This window comes from Cynocephalus volans, chromosome 10, assembly GCF_027409185.1.
Source record: "Cynocephalus volans isolate mCynVol1 chromosome 10, mCynVol1.pri, whole genome shotgun sequence".
NCBI classification, from domain to species: Eukaryota; Metazoa; Chordata; class Mammalia; order Dermoptera; family Cynocephalidae; genus Cynocephalus; species Cynocephalus volans.
In genome coordinates this window covers 83056352-83079415 of record NC_084469.1, presented here as the reverse complement: position 1 = coordinate 83079415, position 23064 = coordinate 83056352, and the positions used below count along the sequence as shown (strand labels likewise).

The 23064-nt window shown below is 37.3% G+C and overlaps 1 protein-coding gene across 4 annotated transcripts in view; it reads left to right on the top strand.

Moving 5' to 3' along the window:
• Positions 1-23064, top strand: part of PHKB (phosphorylase kinase regulatory subunit beta) — a 217241-nt gene that overhangs the window by 2228 nt on the left and 191949 nt on the right. Inside the window, exon 2 of one of the 4 annotated variants that reach the window (XM_063110494.1) lies at positions 43-137. The exons of 2 other annotated variants lie outside the window; for them this stretch is intronic. In XM_063110494.1, coding sequence (XP_062966564.1) covers positions 83-137 — 55 coding nt within the window. In that variant the 5' untranslated portion in view covers positions 43-82. The remainder of the gene's footprint in view (positions 1-42; positions 138-23064) is intronic. One more of the 4 variants, XM_063110496.1, reaches the window with a different exon arrangement.

Genomic DNA, 23064 nt, shown 5'->3' with positions numbered 1-23064 from the left:
ATTGCTTCTAACCTTCACTAAACACTTTTAAAATTGCTGTAGTTTAGCCTACGACGCTTATGATTAGAGTCAACAATTTGAAATGGCCAGCTCACCTGATGCAGTCGTCTCCTCTCCACCTGCTTTCTTGAGGTCTGGTAAGTGTGTAGACCCTTAAAAGGTCACTTGGTAATTTTAAATACCTTTGTTTCTGGAGGTTGATGTTATCATAAGGTATTATTTTGATTTTATTTACTCTTCGGTCAGCCCAAGCCTGGGCACCATTTCTGCTAGTATTAGGCCCAGGTTTGTATTGTATTTTGAATGTAGCCTGCTGTGTTTTTTTGTGGTGTGGGGCATGAGAAGGGCAGAGAGGAGCTCCTGCCCTGACACTTAGAAGCTCTTTGACCTCAGGCAGTTTCTTAGTGTTTGGGAGCCTCAGTTGTAAAATGAGTATGTAAAGTAGCTTCTTAAATGATTTTTCTCTTCTTGCATAGTGGAAGTAACTTTTATAAATTAGAAATTTTTGGCCAATGTCCCAATTATCTACTCTTCATTAACTCCCTTTGAAGTAGGTATTATCATGTGCATTTTCATAGACAGGAAGCAACTTGCCCCAGGTCCTGAGATGATTGTGTTTCAAAGACATACATGTGCTTTGTGCCATGGCTTCTAGGTGTAAGGGCTGGAGGAGACCTTGGCACAGTGGCTCTTAGACTGTTGTGTTGATGCACCCCTTTGAGAGCTGGATGAAAACTGTGGAATTGCTCCCTAGATGAGTGAACAAGATCTTGAAAACAATTTTAGAGTGGTTCATGGACCCAGAAATGACCATGTATGGATTCCTTTCAGGAACCCAGGGCTTTGGATGTATTCGGTCTCATTTACAGAAGAAGCAGCAGGTTTTAAGTGGCGGCATAGCTGAAATGAAGTCTTTAGGGCTCTTTTCTATAGGTTGTGACTACCTTGGGCCATTTAATACCTGTTATATGTCAGAAAGACTGGGAAAGCCTGTTCGCAAGAGGCTGCTTTGTGTTTAATATGTCTTAAGCAGAATATTCAAGTCTCAGGACTCATTAACAGGGAATTGTGAGATGAAACACCCTCCCACCCCCACCCGCACCCCCACCAATAGTGAGAGTGAAAACTTTCTTTTTGGCTTCATGGTAACCCGTTCAGAAGTAGTCTCCTCCTATTCCCCTCCTTCATTTCCATTTATATTTGAAGTCCTGTTTTGAAAGACAGAGGAGGAAAATCTTGAAGAAATGAAATAGGAAACAACTTAAGGAAAAATCCATCAAACAGGAGAAAACAAAGCTTATACTTAAAGGAACAAAAATGATCCCTGCCTTTAGTTGTCATCTGCTAAATGACAAAATATTATATGTAGCAATGCCAGTTGGTTTCTGATCTTATCTTTGAACTCAAAGAACAAGAGGACATACATCTCTGGGCTATATTATTTTTTCTTTTTAAGCACCAGGCTGTTTTCCATCTTGGCTTTCCTACTAATTGTTTGTTGGGTTTTCAGCACTAGTGTAGTTATTCAGTAGTAATGGGGTAATAGAATGCTAAAGATATGCTTTTATGCATCAATAGCCCTGAAAATTCCAATATCTGTGCTTTAACATTACATAGAGTATTTGAAGACATATACAAGAAGCTTTTTATAATCCATTTTAAAAAGTGATTATTTATAAATTACTTTTTTGGGGGGTTTCTCTAACCAAAATTTAGTAAGAATGTAATGAAAGACTTAAAACTTATCTGTTAAATAATAAATACTCTAAGTGATTTGCATTTATAATTTATTTACTAATTTAGAAATACTACATTCATGTTGGAAATGATTTGCTTTCCCTTTATTGTAGTGCCTTGAACTGTCATTGCAGGAGAGTGTTTTATTGCGTGTTTTCATTTAATGATAATTTTAAAGCATGTGCTATGTTTCACAGCTGAGCTTTTGACTGTTACTTCTGACTAGAAACTATCCAGTATTGCCAAAAATGAAAGCAAGCATCTTGATTTTGGAATTTTAGTTTTCAACATACCTGGATTGTTTTATGTATTTTAACCCTACTTATTCCTCTTGGTATATTTCTACTTTCCATTTTTTCTTTGTTTCTGCTCTTTACTGAATTTAGTGTGAGTCCTGCATTTCTGTGTGTGTACTTGAGTTGTGCTCTGACTACTAATGTGTCAGTGTGTGCTGTGGTTGAATGTAATTTGTTTTGACTGTTTAAATCAAAAGAGAGATCCAGATATCCAGATTTTTCTTTAAAGAACCCTGGAGTAATATGTATAAGACAATGCATTTATAAAGAAATTCAGCAACCAAAATAAATAATTATTAAATAATTAATAAATGAATATTTAAGGAGGGAATATAGCATCCAATACCTTAGATTGCTTCCATTTCTCATGTGGCCACTACAGTTATACAGTATATTAGATTAGAAGAGTTGGTCCTCTGTAGCAATCACCTTGTCATTAAAGTTCAGTTATTTGGAGTAATGGGTATAACATATGAAGGTACTTCAAAAAGTTTCTATTATTTTTTAATTCTATTTTTCCATAAAATTTTTGAAATACCCTCATATTGTAATGAGGTAGGAAATGGCTTAGCATTTTGCTTTTATTCTTAAATGACAAGATAATTTAAGAATTTTTTTCCTTAAAATGATTCATCAGCTTATCTCTGTCTCGGCTCCCTAAGTTTATCTGCATCTGATAAGTGGGTTTCTCAACATGTGGCCTGAGTTTTTTCCTTTACTTATTTCTTTTTAGGTTCTTTGATTCATTTTCTTTTCTTTTAATTTGATTTGATGGGTATATCAGTATCTGGTAAAGTTTTGTTTATAGTCTGGGCAACACTCAACTTTTATTTTACATGTCTGACACTATTCATTTTAGACGTTTATATGGCAGCCTGTTTTCAGCCTAATTTAACAGCTAACTAATCAAAAAGGTTCTTGTGGCTTGAAGAGACCATAGGCCTGAGGCTCCTGGATTCCTGTGAGTTGTGGCCCTCTTTAGGAGCCTAATGAAAGAGTATACATTGTGTTCAGTTATACCTGTATTTAATCCTGGCTCTGTTGTTTACTACCTATTTGATCTCAGCTTGTTACTTTACATCTTTTTGAGACTTGTTTCCTTCTCTGTAAAAATTAGGGTAATAAAACCTACCTGGAAAGATTATTGTCGGGATTAATCAAGATGTTATATGCAAACCACTTGATATTTAGTAGCTACTCAATAAATTTTAATTCTTATCTTTCCTAAAAATGTGTCTTTTACAATATTGCTGATGTATATTGAAGAGTAACAGATATGGTTTCTTATCTCATTCTCTCATTTTGATATCTAACCTCAGAGTAGCCGTTTGATTAAGAAAACCTGTCATGCTAAAATACTATTAACTTGAATCAGATTACCCAGAATCTAATAATAGAGCTGTGTTATCTAATGGTCAGTTTCATTTTATAATTTGGCTTTCATTTTGCTCTAAATCCATATCATTTTTGTCAGTAATCACTATAGCTATAAAGAAATTGTTTTTGACAGTTTCCATGGAAACTCCTATTAGGGAGCAGGTAGAGCAGTTGTTATTTTATGTATAGTTAGAGGATACTTTTTTCTTACATTGGATATGCAGAGGGCTCCCTTCATGTAGGATGGAATTTTGAGAAGCATGTGTAAATTGTATCCTGCTGGGAGCTCTGATCTGTTCTTCCTATGTCCTGCCCTGTAATTATATAAGATTTTGGAAAATCTGATATAACAACTCTTATGGCATAAATCTCATTGACCTGTAAGCTTATTCTCTTTCTGTGTCATTATGCTCAGCAAAGATGATACTTGAGATTTCATAAGTGAAATTATTTCATGAAGAGCATAGCACCTTGTCTGACTGCTTTAGATTGTTACAAATATTGACATTGTACATTCTAAAAACTATTCTCTTCTTGCTGTTTTATCTTCAATCTTCTCCTGTAGTCAGAGAAAGAGTACGAGGAACTTTCCTGAATTCCTGATTCTGATCCAGGTACCTACTGGGAATTTCCAGATGGGTATATGATGGGCATTTTAAATATAACCTGGCCAAAACAGGATTCTTATTTTCTACTCGTATTACTATTCCTAACATGTTCCTCCTTAAAATATTCTCCATCTCAGTAAATAAACCATTATTCTTCCAGCTACTCAAGCTAGAAATACAGGGGTTATTCCTCTCTTTTCTTCACTCTTCTTATTCAGTTGATCTGTAAATCCTTTCTACTCCATCTCTAAAATGTATACCACATCTGTTTTTCTCCCATTGTATTCCCACGTCCATAGTCTAAAACACTTGCATTTCTGATCCAGACTACTGAAATATCCTGATTTCTTGTCTCCACTACAATCTGTTCTCTACCCTGCAGTGAGAGGATCTTTTAAAAATATATGTCAGCTCATGTCACTTTCCTGCTTAAGATCTTCCCATTGGATCCTTCATTACCTTAGCATAAAATCCACAGTTCCTTCCCTTGGGTGACAGAGCACTGAGTGACCTGGCCCATGCCTGCCTTGTCAGCCTCCTCATGGAATGCCCCTCTCTTCCACTGCTCTTCAGCCATGCTGGCTTGGTTTGGGTTCCTAAGGCACAATCTCATTTGCACTTTATGCTCTCTGTGGTAGCTATTTCCTCTGCCTGGAGGCTCTCTATACTGTTATTTGGGTAGCTTGTTTCTCTAGTTGTTTTTTAGGTTCTCATCTTAAACTTAGCCTCCTTAGAAAGGCCTTTTTCTGCCCACTCAGTATAAGTGGCCCCCAGACACATCCCTCTTAATTTTAATTCTCTGCAGTGTACTTCTCGCTATTTGATATTTTTTTCTTTGTTAGCTCTCCTGTCCATCTCCATCCATTAGAATATAAGCCATATTGAAGCAGAGACTTAATCTGCTTTGTTCACTGCTGAACCCCTAGATCCCAGAAGAGTGCCTGGAACATAATAAATCTTCAGTAAATCATATTGCTTAGAAAATCCTATTATTTACCATGCCTGAGTCCTTTCTGTCCCTTTTGAGAAACAGTGTCATAATGTGGTTAGTATATAAACTTTAGATTCATATAACTAGTCTTAAATACAAGTACTGTTACAAACTATGTGAACTGCTTTTGCACCTAATGTTCCTCATTATACAGTGGAGATAACAGTCTATTCCTTATAAGTTCTTTTGTGAAGATGAAATAATGTCTATGAAGTAAATAGTAGTGGTAGTAGTAGTACTAATAATAGCAATAATGATTATCATATTGATGATGACAGTAGTGACAAGCAGCTAATCTTTATTGAGTATAAATGTAACAAGTAGTGTTCTAAGTGTTTTACGTTTAAATCTTACAATAATGTAAGTATGATTACTATCCTCTTTTGAAAAAATCAAAACACAAAGAGGTAAAGTAATTTAAAAGTCACTCAGACAATGAATAACAGAGCTAGGATACAAACTCTGGCAGAGCCTCTGCTCCACTGCCACCTTCCTTCTCTTCATCAACTATGGTGCCTACTACTCCATAAGTAAATGGTAGAGATTACTATTTACATCTTGTTGATATTCACTATTTTTCTCTCATTCATTTAAAATTAACTAATGTTTACTGGACCCCTCTGATGTCTTAGAAAGTTTGTAATACATAGTACCAGTGTTACAGAGCTCTTAACCTTACGGAACTCAATGCAGAGCTCAAGGTGATCAGTGTTTTTGCATACATGCAATTTTTTTCTCTTCTGGACTCCTCAAATTATGTCCTACTGAACTTTGCTGTCCGTAGTCATCAACTCCCATTGTACTACCTCCCTAGTCAATACCTCCTACAAGTTGCTGCCTGGGTGATTTTTCCAAAATGAATAACTGACCCTTGTTACTCCCTTTCTCAACACCACTCATTAGCTTCCCATTTCCTGCAGGACTGGGATGAAGACTTCAAGGAAGGCCTCTCTGGAAGTGACATTTAAGCTAAAGGAGGAAATAGGAGTAAAGACAGAAATTGGGGTGAGCAAGTCTGTAGGCTAGGATCCTGGGGCTAGGTAGAACTGGGTATTTGAGGAGCACTGAGAAGGCCATTGTGGACAAAGCATTGTGAATGATGGGAAGGGGTAAGAGGAGAAGGGCTGGGACAAGCAGGGCCTTGGGAGCCTTGAAGATATTTGGATTTTATTATAAATGGAAGGGGAAGCCATAGATAATATGACTATCTCTTAATCCTTTATTTATTTATTTATTTTTTTTTTAAAATTTTATTTTGTCGATATACATTGTAGCTGATTATTGCTTCTCATCACCAAAACCTCCCTCCCTTCTCCCTCCCCCCTCCCCCCCGACAATGTCCTTTCTGTTTGCTTGTTGTATCAACTTCAAATAATTGTGGTTGTTATATCTTCTTCCCCCCCCCCGGTTTGTGTGTGTGTGTGTATGTGTGTGTGTGAATTTATATATTAATTTTTAGCTCCCTCCAATAAGTGAGAACATGTGGTATTTCTCTTTCTGTGCCTGACTTGTTTCACTTAATATAATTCTCTCAAGGTCCATCCATGTTGTTGCAAATGGCAGTATTTCATTCGTTTTTATAGCTGAGTAGTATTCCATTGTGTAGATGTACCACATTTTCCGTATCCACTCATCTGATGATGGGCATTTGGGCTGGTTCCAACTCTTGGCTATTGTAAAGAGTGCTGCGATGAACATTGGGGAACAGGTATACCTTCGACTTGATGATTTCCATTCCTCTGGGTATATTCCCAACAGTGGGATGGCTGGGTCGTATGGTAGATCTATTTGCAATTGTTTAAGGAACCTCCATACCATTTTCCATAGAGGCTGCACCATTTTGCAGTCCCACCAACAATGTATGAGAGTTCCTTTTTCTCCGCAGCCTCGCCAGCATTTATCGTTCAGAGTCTTTTGGATTTTAGCCATCCTAACTGGGGTTAGATGGTATCTCAATGTGGTTTTGATTTGCATTTCCCGGATGCTGAGTGATGTTGAGCATTTTTTCATATGTCTGTTGGCCATTTGGATATCTTCCTTAGAGAAATGCCTACTTAGCTCTTTTGCCCATTTTTTAATTGGGTTGCTTGTTTTCTTCTTGTAAAGTTGTTTGAGTTCCTTATATATTCTGGATATTAATCCTTTGTCAGATGTATATTTTGCAAATATTTTCTCCCACTCTGTTGGTTGTCTTTTAACTCTTTTAATTGTTTCTTTTGCTGTGCAGAAGCTTTTTAGTTTGATATAATCCCATTTGTTTATTTTTCCTTTGGTTGCCCGTGCTTTTGGGGTCGTATTCATGAAGTCTGTGCCCAGTCCTATTTCCTGAAGTGTTTCTCCTATGTTTTCTTTAAGAAGTTTTATTGTCTCAGGGTGTATATTTAAATCCTTAATCCATTTTGAGTTGATTTTAGTATACGGTGAGAGGTATGGATCTAGTTTCATTCTCCTGCATATCGATATCCAGGTATCCCAGCACCACTTGCTGAAGAGGCAGTCCCTTCGCCACTGAATAGGCTTGGTGCCTTTGTCAAAGATCAGATGGCAGTAAGTGTGTGGGTTGATTTCTGGATTCTCTATTCTATTCCATTGGTCAGTGTGTCTGTTTTTATGCCAGTACCATACTGTTTTGGTTATTATAGCTTTGTAGTATAGCTTAAAGTCAGGTAGTGTTATGCCTCCAGCTTTATTTTTTTTGCTGAGCATTGCTTTGGCTATGCGTGGTCTTTTATTGTTCCATATAAATGTCTGAATAGTTTTTTCCATTTCTGAGAAAAATGTCTTTGGAATTTTGATGGGGATTGCATTGAATTTGTATATCACTTTGGGTAGTATGGACATTTTCACTATGTTGATTCTTCCAATCCAAGAGCATGGAATATCTTTCCATCTTCTTGTATCCTCTCTAATTTCTCTCAGCAGTGGTTTGTAGTTCTCATTATAGAGATTTTTCACCTCCTTGGTTAACTCAATTCCTAAGTATTTTATTTTTTTGGTGGCTATTGTAAATGGGCAGGCTTTCTTGATTTCTCCTTCTGCATGTTCACTATTGGAGAAAAGAAATGCTACTGATTTTTGTGTGTTGATTTTGTATCCTGCTACTGTGCTGAAATCATTTATCAATTCCAACAGTTTTTTTGTAGAGGTTTTAGGCTGTCCGATATATAGGATCATGTCATCTGCAAACAGGGACAGTTTGACTTCATCTTTTCCAATCTGGATGCCCTTTATTTCCTTCTCTTCTCTGATTGCTCTGGCTAGTACTTCCAACACTATGTTGAATAGAAGTGGTGAGAGTGGGCATCCTTGTCTAGTGCCTGTTCTTAAAGGAAAAGCTTTCAGCTTTTCCCCATTCAGGATGATATTGGCAGTGGGTTTGTCATATATGGCTTTAATTATGTTGAGATACTTTCCCTCTATACCTAACTTATAGAGGGTCTTTGTCATGAATGAGTGCTGAACTTTATCAAATGCTTTTTCAGCATCTATAGAGATGATCATATGGTCCTTGTGTTTGAGTTTATTAATATGGTGTATCACATTTATTGATTTGCGTATGTTGAACCAACCTTGCATCCCTGGGATGAATCCCACTTGATCGTGATGAATAATTTTTCGTATGTGTTGCTGTATTCTGTTTGCTAGTATTTTAGTGAGGATTTTTGCATCTATATTCATCAAGGATATCGGCCTGTAGTTTTCTTTTTTGGTTATATCTTTACCTGGTTTTGGTATCAGGATGATGTTTGCTTCATAGAATGAGTTTGGGAGATTTGCGTCTGTTTCAATCTTTTGGAATAGTTTGTAAAGAATCGGTGTCAATTCCTCTTTGAATGTTTGGTAAAATTCTGCTGTGAATCCATCTGGTCCTGGGCTTTTCTTTGTTGGGAGCCTTCTGATAACAGCTTCAATCTCCTTTATTGTTATTGGTCTGTTCAAATTTTCTACGTCTTCACGGTTCAGTTTTGGGAGCTTGTGTGTGTCCAGAAATTTATCCATTTCCTCCAGATTTTCAAATTTGTTGGCGTATAGTTGTTTATAGTAGTCTCGAATGATTCCTTGTATTTCAGATGAATCAGTTGTAATATCGCCTTTTTCATTTCTAATTTTTGTTATTTGAGTCTTCTCTCTTCTTTTTTTTGTTAGCCATGCTAATGGTTTGTCAATTTTATTTATCTTTTCAAAAAACCAACTTTTTGATTCGTTGATCTTTTGAATTGTTTTTTGGTTTTCAATTTCATTCAGTTCTGCTCTGATCTTAATGATTTCTTTCCGTCTGCTAACTTTAGGATTGGATTGTTCTTGTTTTTCTAGTTCTTTAAGGTGAAGTGTTAGGTTGTTCACTTGCCATCTTTCCATTCTTCTGAAGTGAGCATTTAATGCAATAAATTTTCCCCTCAATACTGCTTTTGCAGTATCCCACAGGTTTTGGTATGATGTATCATTGTTTTCATTAGTTTCAATAAACTTTTTGATTTCCTGCTTGATTTCTTCTTGGACCCATATGTCATTAAGTAGAATGCTGTTTAATTTCCATGTGTTTGTATAGTTTCCAAAGTTTTGTTTGTTATTAATTTCTAGTTTTAATCCATTGTGGTCTGAGAAGATACATGGGATAATTCCAATTTTTTTGAATTTATTGAGACTTGATTTGTGACCTAATATGTGATCTATCCTGGAGAATGATCCATGTGCTGATGAGAAGAATGAATATTCTGAGGTTGTTGGGTGGAATGTTCTGTAGATATCTGCCAATTCCAATTGGTCTAGAGTCTTGTTTAGATCTTGTGTTTCTCTACTGATTCTTTGCCTAGATGATCTGTCTAATATTGACAGTGGAGTGTTCAGGTCCCCTGCTATTATGGTATTAGTGTCTATTTCCTTCTTTAGGTCTAATAGAGTTTGTTTTATAAATCTGGCTGCTCCAACATTGGGTGCGTACATATTTATGATTGTTATGTCTTCTTGATGGATCAGTCCTTTTATCATTAAGTAGTGTCCCTCATTGTCTCTTTTTATGGTTTTTAGTTTAAAGTCTATTTTGTCAGATATAAGAATAGCCACTCCAGCTCGTTTTTCTTTTCTGTTTGCATGGTAAATCTTTTTCCATCCTTTCACTCTTAGTCTGTGTGAATCTTTATGGGTGAGGTGGGTCTCTTGTAGGCAGCATATAGTTGGGTCCTGCTTTTTGATCCAGTCAGCCAGTCTGTGTCTTTTAATTGGGGAATTTAAGCCTTTAACATTAAGAGTTGTTATTGAAAGGTGTTGATTTATTCCTAGCATTTTATTGGTTGTTTGGTTGTCTTAGGTGTCTTTTGTTCCTTGCTTTCTGATTTACTGTTTGGTTTCTTTGTTTGTTGGTTCCTTAGGTTGTAGATAGTGTTTTTGTTAGCTTGTTTTCTCTTCATGAATGCCATTTTTATTGTACTAGCGGGTTTAGATTTTTCTTAGGTTTTTATGGCAGTGGTAGTTATTTTTCAGGAACCAAACCCAGTACTCCCTTGAGGATTTCTTGTAAGGGTGGTCTTGTGGTAGTGAACTCCCGCAGTTTTTGTTTGTCTGAGAAATATACTATTTGCCCCTCATTTCGGAAGGATAGCCTTGCAGGGTAGAGTATTCTTGGCTGGCAATCTTTGTCTTTTAGTATTTTGAAAATATCATCCCATTCCTTTCTAGCTTTTAGGGTTTGTGATGAAAAGTCTGATGTTAACCTGATTGGGGCTCCCTTATAGGTGATTTGACGCTTCTCTCTTGCAGCTTTTAAGATTCTCTCTTTGTCTCTGAGTTTTGCTAATTTGACTATGACATGTCTTGGAGAAGGCCTTTTTGGGTTGAATACATTTGGAGATCGTTGAGCTTCCTGGATCTGAAGATCTGTGATTTTTCCTATACCTGGGAAGTTTTCTGCCACTATTCTGTTGAATATGTTCTCAATGGAATCTCCATTTTCCTCCCCTTCTGGAATACCCATGACTCGGATATTTGAGCGCTTGAGGTTGTCTGATATCTCTCTCAGATTTTCTTCCATGTCCTTGATTCTTTTTTCTTTCTTTTTGTCTGCTTGTGTTATTTCAAACAGCCCATCTTCAAGTTCAGAGGTTCTCTCTTCAACTTCGACAAGCCTGCTGGTTAAACTCTCCGTTGTGTTTTTTATTTCGCTGAATAACTTCTTCAGTTCAGCAAGTTCTGCTACATTTTTTTTCAGGACATTGATTTCCTTGTATATTTCCTCTTTCAGATCCTGTATACTTTTCCTCATTTCATCATGATGTCTAGCTGAGTTTTCTTGTATCTCATTCAGTTTCCTTAGAATTATCACTCGAAATTCCTTGTCAGTTATTTCAAGGGCTTCTTGTTCTATAGGATCTAGAGTATGAGATTTATTAACTTTTGGTGGTGTACTTTCTTGATTTTTTTGTATTTCTGGTGTCTTTTTTTTGGTGTTTATTCATTGTGGCAGGGGGTTTCACAGTCCACTGGTTTGAGACTAATGACTAACTAGGATGTTGCTGTGGTTGCCAATTTGGTATGGCTCCCGCCGTGACTGCTCAGTTGGCCTCTAGTGTCTTGTGTGTGTGGTTGCCTCGGGTCTTGGGCTTCTCCGGGGATCCACCTTTCTGGTCAGCTTGTACTCTGCTGGGCTGGTGGATCACGCACCACAGGGTGTGTGATCTCTGTTGAGCTTTCACTTTCTGTACAGGACTTCTCCCCGTTCCGTGTGCTCTGGCCCAGGCTGTTAGATCGTGCAGTGGCGACCCCACCGGGTGTGTGGTTTCTGTCGAGTCTCCGCCTCCCTGGCCGCACGTCTCCCCCCTCTGTGCACACTGTGCTGGGCTGGGGTGTGTCTTCTGCACCCCTCGTCTATCAGCTGGGCCTTCAAGACCCTGCTCAGCACCGCCTCGCCCAGGAAGTCTACCAGGTTTCTGCTAGGCACAGACGACCGGTCTCTCTGGGTGCCTTTGTAGCACTGTGTAGATCTTTCTCGGGTCTTGCTCACCTTTGTATCCCCCCGGTATAAACCGAGTCTAGTGCCCGCCTGCAGCCTGCTCTCCGGCAGGTTCTAGCGGACCTGGGAACTCTCCTACCACACTATTCCCAACCAGAAATTCGTTAGGCTTTTTTCCAAACTGGTGGTCGCAGAGATGGTATCTGCCTCCCAGTAACAGGAAGTTTACCGGGGCCGGAGTCCAGGGTGTGGTGGAGTGACAGTCGGCCCGCCCGTATTTCCTAGCCCTCCCAACACTGGTCGGGACGCCCCACACCCCCAGCCCCGCCAGAGAACCGCGGAGGGAGTGGGAGAGGAGGCTGGCCCGCAGGGTCCGGAAAGCCCCGCGCCAGGCCAAGCAAATGGGCTCAGTGATGGCCGATCAGGGCGGAGCTGCCCGCACCTGGGAAAATGGAGGCAGCACTGGGGCAGTGAGTGGCCTGGTGGTGCAGGCGGGAGCCGGGTGGGCAACCACCCCCCGAACAGAGCTGTGCCAGGGATCACTCACAGTGCTGTGCCAGGTCGGGCGCTCGCTCTGTCTCTGGTTTGTTGCCTTCCGTGTTCTCGGCGCTGCCGCCTCGGGCTGTTCAGTCGCGGCGCCGCTCGGGCGCTCCCAGGAATCTTCTTTAATGCCGGCCTGAAACCTCGAATCCTGGATAGGGCAGCTGGCCGCCTTCAGTGCGGCCCCAGCCTCCGGGATCCTGGCTGCATCCACAGCAGCCCTGGCGCCGTGTTCCCTGTTTCAAGACTCGCTTTTGCAGCTAAGAATCAGTTCTTTTCCTGCTCCACACTTCAAAGCTGTTGCCTGTAAATGAGGCAGCCTCTCCTGCCGGGGGCAAAGTGGCGTTGAGCCCTCACGACCGGCCAGCAGCAGCAGTCCTCCCTTAAGAGATGGCCAGAGGAAGGTCCACAAGTTTCCCGGCTGCCTGAGGCCCAGTGGCCACCTTTTCCACCTCAGCTACTCCGCCCCAGCCGCCGCAGCCGCCGCCATCTTGAAACCCTCTTAATCCTTTATAAAGAATTTTTTTCTCTTTTAACTTCTTGATTTCATAGCTTTCTTCTCTTTCAGTACATATTTCACAAATTTTCTTGAGGAAGTTGGTTTTTATAGATGAGCAGATATGGTACCTATACGTTAAGTGACTTCCGAAAACCACAGTGAGAACTTCTTTTTTTTAAATGTTATTTTTAATTGACTAATAATAATTTTATATATTTATGGGGTACAATGTGATGTTTCGATATATGTTTATGTATATAATATATATTTAGATCAGGCTAGTTAACAAATTCATCACCTCATACTTTTTCTTTGTGGTAAAAACATTTAAAATCTACTCTTAGCACTTTTGAAATATATATTGCAGGATTATTTATTATAGTCACCATTCTGTGCAGTAGATCACTAAAGCTTATTCCTCCTGTCTAACTGATTCTTTACGTTTTGATCAACATCTGAGAATCTTTTAAAGTGTATAATTGATACTGGTCATTTTTATAGGTTCTTATATATGTTATGTGTTCTTTTTGTCTTTCAAAATATACATCATTAGTTTTTAATTTGTTATATAACTTTTAAAAAGCTTATTGTTTTATTCCTTTTCCTATCAGTAACCTCAAACCACTTACATGAGCCTCCTTTTTGGCCATTTAAGATGCAAGTCTTACAGTTCAGAACTGAAATTTGCGAATACAAATGTACTTCAAAAAGTTTGTGGAAAAACGGAACTAAAAAAAAAAAAAAAATAATAATAATAAAAATGGAATTAAAACATATGGCCCTGGTAGTGGAGATGAACAATCCTGCTGTTGTTTGGATTATAGATCAATTCTTATTGCCAAAGCTGTGAATGGAGATCAGATAGGATAGGCAAAGGGTCTGGGATTGGGCAGTTGAGCTTTGGACAATTACTTGTTTTAACTTCCTGGTATGTTTTGAAAACATACTTATATCAGCTGCTTAACACATGTGTTTTTTATTACATTTCTATCTTCCTCCAGCAGTTGAACCAGTGAATAATTTTCTATATATTTAAATTCATTTTATTCATGTGATTACATTAATTTTGTAAACTTGGTTGTGAATATCTGATGTTTGGTTAGAGTTATGAATCATCAGTAGTTGAAAAGAATGAACGTGGCTTGTGGCTTCAGTCAGTGGACTGTTTTGTCCATGGATTTTCAGTTTGTAGGGCAGCTTATTCATTTTTTATAAATCACATCTAAACTTTTAATGGCCCCTGATTTAGCATGATTTCAGTCTGATTTTTTCCCCTGCTTTCCGAATATATCTATGTCTTGAATTTCCATCTTTGTAACTAAAATGGCAGTTGTGTAGGTCTGACTCTTCAAAAATTAAGAGCAAGAGACTAAACCTCTAAATTACTGTGATCTTTGATTTTAAATGTTTTGATATAAGTATTTACTTTATATTTTGAGGATGGAAATTTGGCACAGCTCAAATCTTAGCATTCTCTCTCGCGCTCTCTCTGTAATTGACCATAAATCTTGCTATCTTAATGTAGATGGCCTTACTTTTTCCTCTCTCCTTTAAATATATTAAATATATTTAATAAATATTGAACAACAGAGCATCCTATGACTAAATGATTCCAAAGTGGGCAGCATTGTTAGGCTTTGACCAATTTAGTGTTTTAGATTTGTTTAGGTGACTTCATTTGAACATTCATAGTGAGAAACCTAGATCTTTAGAGAAAATATACTGTGTATCATGAGGCTTTGCTAAGTGTAGGGAAAAGATACATGCCCCTTTGGGTCATATTTCTCTTAACTCAGCAAACTTTCATGCTTCTAAATAATGTGTAAAACTGTATCTTATTTTAAAAATATTTATCTTAAAAATAATCTTTAGACATAATTTTATTTAGTATTGTGATAAGCATTGATAGAGAACATTAATCATTTCCATTGATGTTCTTTTTCCCTGACAGTTTTTCCAAATAGATCCCCTTTTAAATGTGGCTTTGTATAAGCATGTTGATTTTAAATGTAAGATCTTTACCTTTTATTTGTGTTAAGCAGCTTTTGAATGGTCCACTGATAAAAAAGATGTTTTCATGTTAAATATCCTTAATACAAAGGTGTTTAAAATAAGAGCTTATTTTCTTAATTTGCATATTTCTGAGGGTAATTTGCTTGTGGAATCTTTTTATATGAATTTTTATATGTTGTTTGTATTCGTTTGGAGCTCCTTTTGTTTGGTTATGTTACCTTGTTTTCATGGAAATACACATGAAACTCAATTAATTTGTTATACCCACTTAATCCCAATTCTCAATAGGCTTGTAGCTTTGATGATAATCATTTGCTCAACAACTGCAAGGATAAAAAATGCTGGCAGGATGTAAAGTTAGTTGTTATAATTTAAAGGAATAAAAAAACTATTTGAGGGTTAGAGTTTATCACTGGACTCTTCATGTTCTATTTCACTATATGATACTAATATTTGTTCTCAAGACCTATACCAAATTTAAGCTTTCCCTAAGTCTTTTTTATTCTACCTTTTCAATATTTCTTGAATATTTTCTCCCTTCTGCATTCCTGCTGTCACTGTCTAATTCAAGGCCCTAGGATGATTGTTTTGACCAAAACTGGATTCTTGTGCGTAGGGCTCATCCCCTTTCTAGCAGTCCTTTGCACTCCCAACAGACATCTTTCTGAAGTCTGGATCATGTGACACCCCAGTGGTTCTCCATTATCTATAGGATAAAATCCAAACCTGGAATCTGCTGTTCAGCATCGTCTGCTCTTAGACTTCTGGATACCTTTCCAGTCTCTCCTCTTACTTACATTCTCTGCTACAACATTATTCATCTACCTGTAGCTCCTAGGTGGGTTTCTCTACTGGTTTCTGCACCTTTATCATGAGATTCCCTCTTTGTTAAATAGCTTTTCTCTGGAAGCTTGGTGTACTCCATAATCTTTTATTCTGCTCCAATGGTCTCTTTTGTCTTTACGTATTTTTTTGACAATCCCTTTTTCTGCATCCCAGACTTCAAGTAATTGCTCTCCTAGTTCTCATGGCTTTTTATACATGCTTCTTTAGCTCTGATGTCACTGTATTGTTATTAGATAATTATATATCTATCTCCTTTGCTAGGCTATGAAATCCCTCAGATTGGGGACAAGGTCTGTTGCAGCTTTGTATCAATAGCCCCTGATATAGGGCTTGATGCTAGGAGCACACCGATGAATAAGAATGAAAGTTGAATGAATTAATGAATCATGCTGAAAGAATTAGTGCAATTTTGGTACAGAATGAACTTTACAGCATTCTATGTTGTCTAATTATTTTGCCTTTTTATTTGGTGAATAAATTCGGTGAATTTATTTTCCTGTAGTTTTTGAATAGGAACATATATTCATAGTAAAAAAAAAAATTCCCTCACTGATTAAGTCCAAAAGGCTCAAAATTCAGGTTCAAAGAAGAAATTCAATAAATGAAGCAAAATAATGACCTAAGTGTATAATAACTTTGTGACTTGGTGAGGGCACTCTTGGCTGTTCTTTTAAACCGTGGACAACATCTCCAAGGCCAAATTGCATGGCTGTGACTGATTTAGCCCCTTGCTTAAAAACCATGAGCAATCTCTGTGTACTGATTTTTACTTTCCCAGAAGGAAAAACGGAAGAAATCACATAGATTATTCATCTACATTGTTATCAAAATGTAAGTCATCAGTAGCATGTTTGTTCTTTCATGCACAGAGAAGGTCAATGCTATTTAATAGGCCTTGGCTATCACAGTGTAGACTTTACCTAACATACAAAGGAATTTGACCTTGGCATTTAAATTTCAGGAATATGATAATGAAAGGGAGTAAAATAATACAGTTTTAAATGGAATAGGGAAAAATTAGCTTCCTAAATCTTGCCATTTAGAGTAAGTACAAAATTTTTCAGAATAACAAAGTATATTAAATCTATTTCTGGAAAAGTCTTAAACACAATACTTAATAATGCACTAGAGAAAAACTTCCAGGTTTTCACATTAGACCTCTTCAGATCAGAGTCTAGCAGTTTTACGTATTTAAGTTATAGAAGAGAGTTCTTTTTGTTATTGTGTATTGCAGTTGTCTTGAACTAATATGTTATTGAAATGGAAATAAGGAAGTGGAATCTAGGTAAAGGGCAAGTGCATAAGTGATATGACAACTGAAACAGCTCATTTACCTGACTGACATGGACAAAGTGCCGTGATCAATACCAGAATTAGAAAACACCTTTGTATTTTGAGAAAAATTGTTACTAAAGCAGTATTTCTGATTTAAATGTTACCTTAAAAACAGATTATATATTGATGTAATCTGTATTATTTTCATAATTAAATAAAAATTTTAAGAGAAGACCAGAAAGAATGATTATATACTCACCTTTTTTGTTTTGCTCTACCTGAAACAAAGGAACAAAGAATACTTCAGTATTTAAATCCTAACTCTTCCACTTGCTGGCAGTGTGACCCTCAATAAGTGACTAAAACTCATTCTGTTTTTAAAATTTAAAATGGGAATAGTAATGGTACATGCCTAATAGGATTATTGTGAGGATTAAATGAAATCATGAATATAAAACTTTCAACACAGCACTTTGCACATGGTAGATGCTCAGATAGTGTTAAGTGTTTTTATTATGATTCTGATAATAATGCTATTATGTTATTCTTTACCTTTTTGAGCTCTTTGGTTAAAATTAATGTTTATGTTCAGTCTGGCATGTTGTGTATTAACAGCTCCCACTAATCATGGTGTTCTGTACCAGTGAATTATAGTAGCATAAAGCAATGTCCTTGTCCAGGACACAGAGACCAAAATAATGAATGCAAATTTTCAAAAAGCATCAGCCCCCTGAACAGCAAGTCTGGAGATCTTGTTTCTGGTATTGGTTCTGCTCTTAATTCACTCTGCATTCTTGAGCAAATTGTGAATTTCTTCCCTAAAATTAGATGCTTAGACCAGATGCTTGTTAATATTCCTTTCTGCTTCAGAATATTATGGCACTCAATCATTGATTTCAGGGGAGTAAGGGGAGTATATGGGGTTTTAGGGACTGGGCTGGGTGATTTTAAGCAGACTTGCAAGATGGAGAACTAGCTGGGATTGCACAGAGTTGAGTTGATAATAGTTTTGGGTTTGTCAGTACAGTGGTACAACGGACTTGAAGCAAGCCTTGATGAACAATATGTTGTCCTGATATTTAAGCTGTTTCGGTTGGTTCGCAGTCTTACTTTTTAGAGGTTGTAAAATTGGATTTCCCTTAAAGAATAAGGCTGCTCTTTGATTTCATCTTTGGCTTCTTCAACATCTCACATCCTCTCTTCTTCCCTCCTTTCCTGTCTCTCTCATCTTTTCCAAGGTAGATGTACTACCTCTATTGAGCCCTCAGTCTCCCTAAAATGCAGATTCTGATTCAGCAGGTCTGAGATAGGCTCCAACAGTCTGCCATCATATCAAGCTCCCAGGCAAGGCCCTTGATACTGGTAGATGGCTTGCATTTTGAGGAGCAAAAGTCTATCTGTAGCACCATATTTGTTGAACAGCAGTCCTTTGTAACATGCTTATCTCTTCTGTCTTGTAATTTAGACTGTAGATCTAGGGATCTGAATTAAGCATCCTCATGTTTCCAATCCTGGACTTCGTCTTTGGATAAATATGTCATTATCTGCATCCCTGACTCCCACTGGGCACAACCCCATGCTTCCTAGGTGTGCTCCTGGCTGTTTCTGACCTTCTTTCACTAAGTATGGCTCTGCTTTTGCTGGTTTGCCAGTCTACTCCAAGCTGTCACTTCTGGTCTGGGTTTACCTAACCCAGATCCTTTTACTCAGCTGAGCCCAATTAAGGACTACCATTTTTAGGTCATTGCTATATATTAATAACGTAAGTTAGATTTTCTAACACGTGCTATTGGAAATGACTGTATATTCACATCTTGTTCTAGTCTCTTTACCATATGTGATTATAGTCATTATATTTGGTGATCCCTTCTATATCAGAGGATCATGTAGTCCACAGTTCAGTAGGGAGCTCTGCTTCAGGATGTAATGTCTACTTCCATTTTCAGAGAGTTGCCCAGCCAATTAAATGGAAATGAGGGGCATAATTGTTCAGCACTAGAAGTTAAGCTGATTCCCTCCACCCCCAACTCCAGTTCAATTCATTTTTTCACAAGTATTTCTTTGAGAAACTCAAGTGCTGATTGCTTGAAGGTCTTTGTGTAGGTTGTTGTTAGTGATGATGGGGAGATTGGGGTCCTTCCAACCCATTTCATATCTCATGCAGCTTATCATTTAAAACAGAATGATGCCCCTAAACACTGGCTTTAGAAATTATTTTTCCTTAGGTGGTATTGTGAGATAAGATTCAGCAGTCTTACAGAATGAACATAAAAATGGAGGTAGGTGCTTCAAGTAATAGAATATAATTTTCTTTGATAAGTAGGGGAAACAACAAGCAGTTTTCAAGTTAACTACAGAAAACTAAGTTTCAAGGCTGATTTCCATTATAGTTTCATGTTACAGAAGTAGGTTAGTTTCATTTGCATTAGTATAAACTGAATACCTTAAGTATCCATTGTCATGACTCCAGTTTTCAGTTCAATTTTTTGCTATAATAAAATGCTTATAACTAAATTATAATGAAAATTAAAGTGTAGCAAAATTTTAATAGCCTTGGTGTTCACCCAGAGTCACATTCTTTCAGTTTTGTGTTACATAAAAAACTAACAGTTCATAAAAAATACAGTAAAGTTAAGCTACACTTAAACTACACATGAAGAATTTTAAGCCAAACTAGATGGTCTGAATAGTGTATTGTGTGATGAATTAGACCTCAAAGAATGCCTATTTTAGTATACCAGTTCTGTAATTTTAAATGTATATGTTAGAATGTAGATAAATTTAGATTTTAATATCTTCACTATAGTGTGGATGTGGTAGCCTAATGCTCATTCTGCACTTCTTAATGAGAGATTTGATTCCACTCCTTAGGGTCTTCAGTTTGCTTTTTCTCCCACAGGGACAACATGCTTTTCTGCGATGTTTGATAGTTGGCTCTACAGCTGGCTTGGAGGTTGTTAGTGAAATTAAGGTTAGCTCTGAATAGTCATGCTTCAGAAATAATCATTTATTTTGGTCATAAAATTTTGCTTGAAGACCTGTTAGCATCACTCCTGTGTAGCACAGGGCCATATTTTAATGGAGTTTTTTTCTCTCTTCAACCCTGAGTGATATTCTTTCCTCTGGCATGGTTAAAGAAAGTGCTAATCTTGATGTTCTATAGCTCCTGTACATAGGTACTAAACTACCTGTAGCAATCCAAAGCTAATTTAATATCACATTTATTCCACTCAGTTATCTTTTTCTGTTTCTTAAAAATTACTTATTATTTAATTTGCTGATTTAAAAATCACAATGTGGGAGCATCCATCTTGTTCCATCAGAACAAGATGACTCTGATATTAACCTGACAAAGCAAATTAATCAAGGATTCCTTGATTTCCTGTTTTGTGCCCAGTTCTGTCCTAAATGTTGGAGGAAATAAAGTTTAAGGTGGGGAAGGGAAGACAATTAGTATTTTAGTATGCACTGTGCTAGTTGCTTTACTTCAAATATTTCACTTAAGTCTCACAACAACCCTATAAGGTTATATAATTTCCCCCACTTTTCTGATAAGAAGACCTAGCTCAGAGAGAGCCCAAATCCTGAAAGTTGCAAAGTGATGTAGCTATGATTGCAGCCCAGTTCTTTCTGTTTTCAAAACCCATGATCTTGGGCCGACCCCGTGGCTCACTTGGGAGAGTGCGGCGCTGGGAGAGCAGCAGCGCTCCCGCCGCGGGTTCGGATCCTATATAGGGATGGCTGGTTCGCTCACTGGCTGAGCCCGGTCACAAAAAAAGGACAACCCCCCCCCCCCAAAAAACAACAAAAAAACCCCCCGTGATCTTTCCATAGCCTCTTAGGTATTAAGAGAGTCTACCAGCGCCAGCCCGGGGCTCACTTGGGAGAGTGTGGTGTTGATAACACCAAGGCCATGAGTTCGGATCCCTATATTGGGATGGCTGGTTAGCTCACTTGGGAGAGCGTGGTGCTGACAATACTAAGTCAAGGGTTAAGATCCCCTTACTGGTCATCTTTAAAAAAAAAAAAAAAGTCTACCTCCAGGAGTTTTGTTGATCCTCTGGGGGCTGGGGTGGGGAGTGGGATTGGTGGTTTGGAGACCTCTTTTACTTCATTGAACATTAGGTTTAACATTATTCACTAAAAAGTGAAAGTTGGCTTGTGAAAGATGTGGTTTGGATTTCATACAAAAAAGTTTGGTCAGTTAATGATTACATTGTAGGTGGGTTTTTGCAAAAGGCAGTTCCTCATCACAGACCCTCAGGACAGCATTGGAGCAAATCACTGAGGTCTAGGGGTTGTACAGAAGTATAGTGTAGGAAAGGTTAATGCCATCTCTGCTGTGTTTTACTTAGCCAATGATCTAAACTCTATTGCATTTTGATGGGAAGAAAATTAACTAGCATTCATTACCTACAAACTATACTGTCTTTCTCTAGTATTTCTAGTTTTATTCTGTTTATAAATATTTTTGTTTACAGTCAGCTTATTTTGCTAATTCATAATTTATTGTGTTTTTTTAAAATTAACATTCAAGACTTCTATATTCATGTCTATTATACAAAGTAGTATCAGGACAATTTTTAATTTGTAGTAATAACATTTATATTAAATGGATTGCTGAACTTTACCAAGACAAGAATATAGACCAGGCTTCATCAAAGTGTAAATGAAAAATGGAAATAGTTTGGGTCCATTTTACAAAGTGCTAAATGGCTTGAAAGTATTATTTCTATAGGACTTGTGTGGAATTACACATGACACAGCAAAATGCCTAATGTCACATGCTTTTTCACTACAATAACAGAAGACATGATAAAATTAAATACTACTTGTAAAGATTAAGAATGGTGTATAGTGATGTCCTTTTCCCCCGCCATGTGATTCAATTAATAGTGAATTAAGGCTCTATCATTTAAGTCTTAGAAGTTTGGAATTTAAACACTTGGTAGTATAAGTATGAAATAATGACTCTGGGTTTCTCTGGAGAAATCTTGGATGTTCGTGTTAGTATTATCCTTTATAAAATAATCCCCTTGTAATGCTCCATATGTTTATTCTAGTGGTGCTGCCATTCCTCACATAATTTTTTAATCATCTCTTTTTATGACTTAGTTCACATCCCCCTTTGTAAGCAATGAAAGATTAGAACAGAATAGCACAGAACAGAACAAAACAAGTTGAATTACTTTATGGTCTCAGTTTAGGTTATTGATGAAGGAGTCTTAATTTCATCTGCCCTAATGAATCACTTTATTCATTGCAGTTGCTTCTGTGGAATTTTTGGCAAAGTTTAGGCATAGAGGATGGTGATTTCATTTGTGCAATAAATGTTTATTAAGCGCTCACTATGTGCCAGCCACTGTTGGCAATGGGGTTACTGCAGTGAAAAAACAAACACTGTTGAGAACATTAAATAACTTGTGCCACTTGTGAATGCATTTTTTCTCCTAAAATGGAGTTCCAAAAACTTTTTAGAAATATGAGAATTGTTGGAATACAGCTCTGACCTCACATAAATCATACAAAATCATAGTACATTATGGCAAGCTACTCTACTAGACTAAAAATAAGGAAGGAAAATGAAATAGCTAATTGAGTGATTGGTATTCATAAGGTCAACACATGAAACATCAACCAGGTTTAATATCCTTAAATAGATTTTATAGGCTGTGCTCCTTCTCTAAAGGTCACTAGAAGAACTTAATACCTTCTTATTAAAAATAAAATGGGAATGGTGGAATGGCCTTTTCATATCTTATTTGGATAAGCTGAATAGACAAATTTTGCTTTCTTTTTATAAAGTTGTGTTATTGCATATTTGCCATTTCATATTTTATATTTAAAATGTTTCCTACCCAGCTTGTTACTCACCATGGAGAAATATATAGACTTACAAACTTGAGGGCTCAAATGAACTAATAAATAAATAGGAG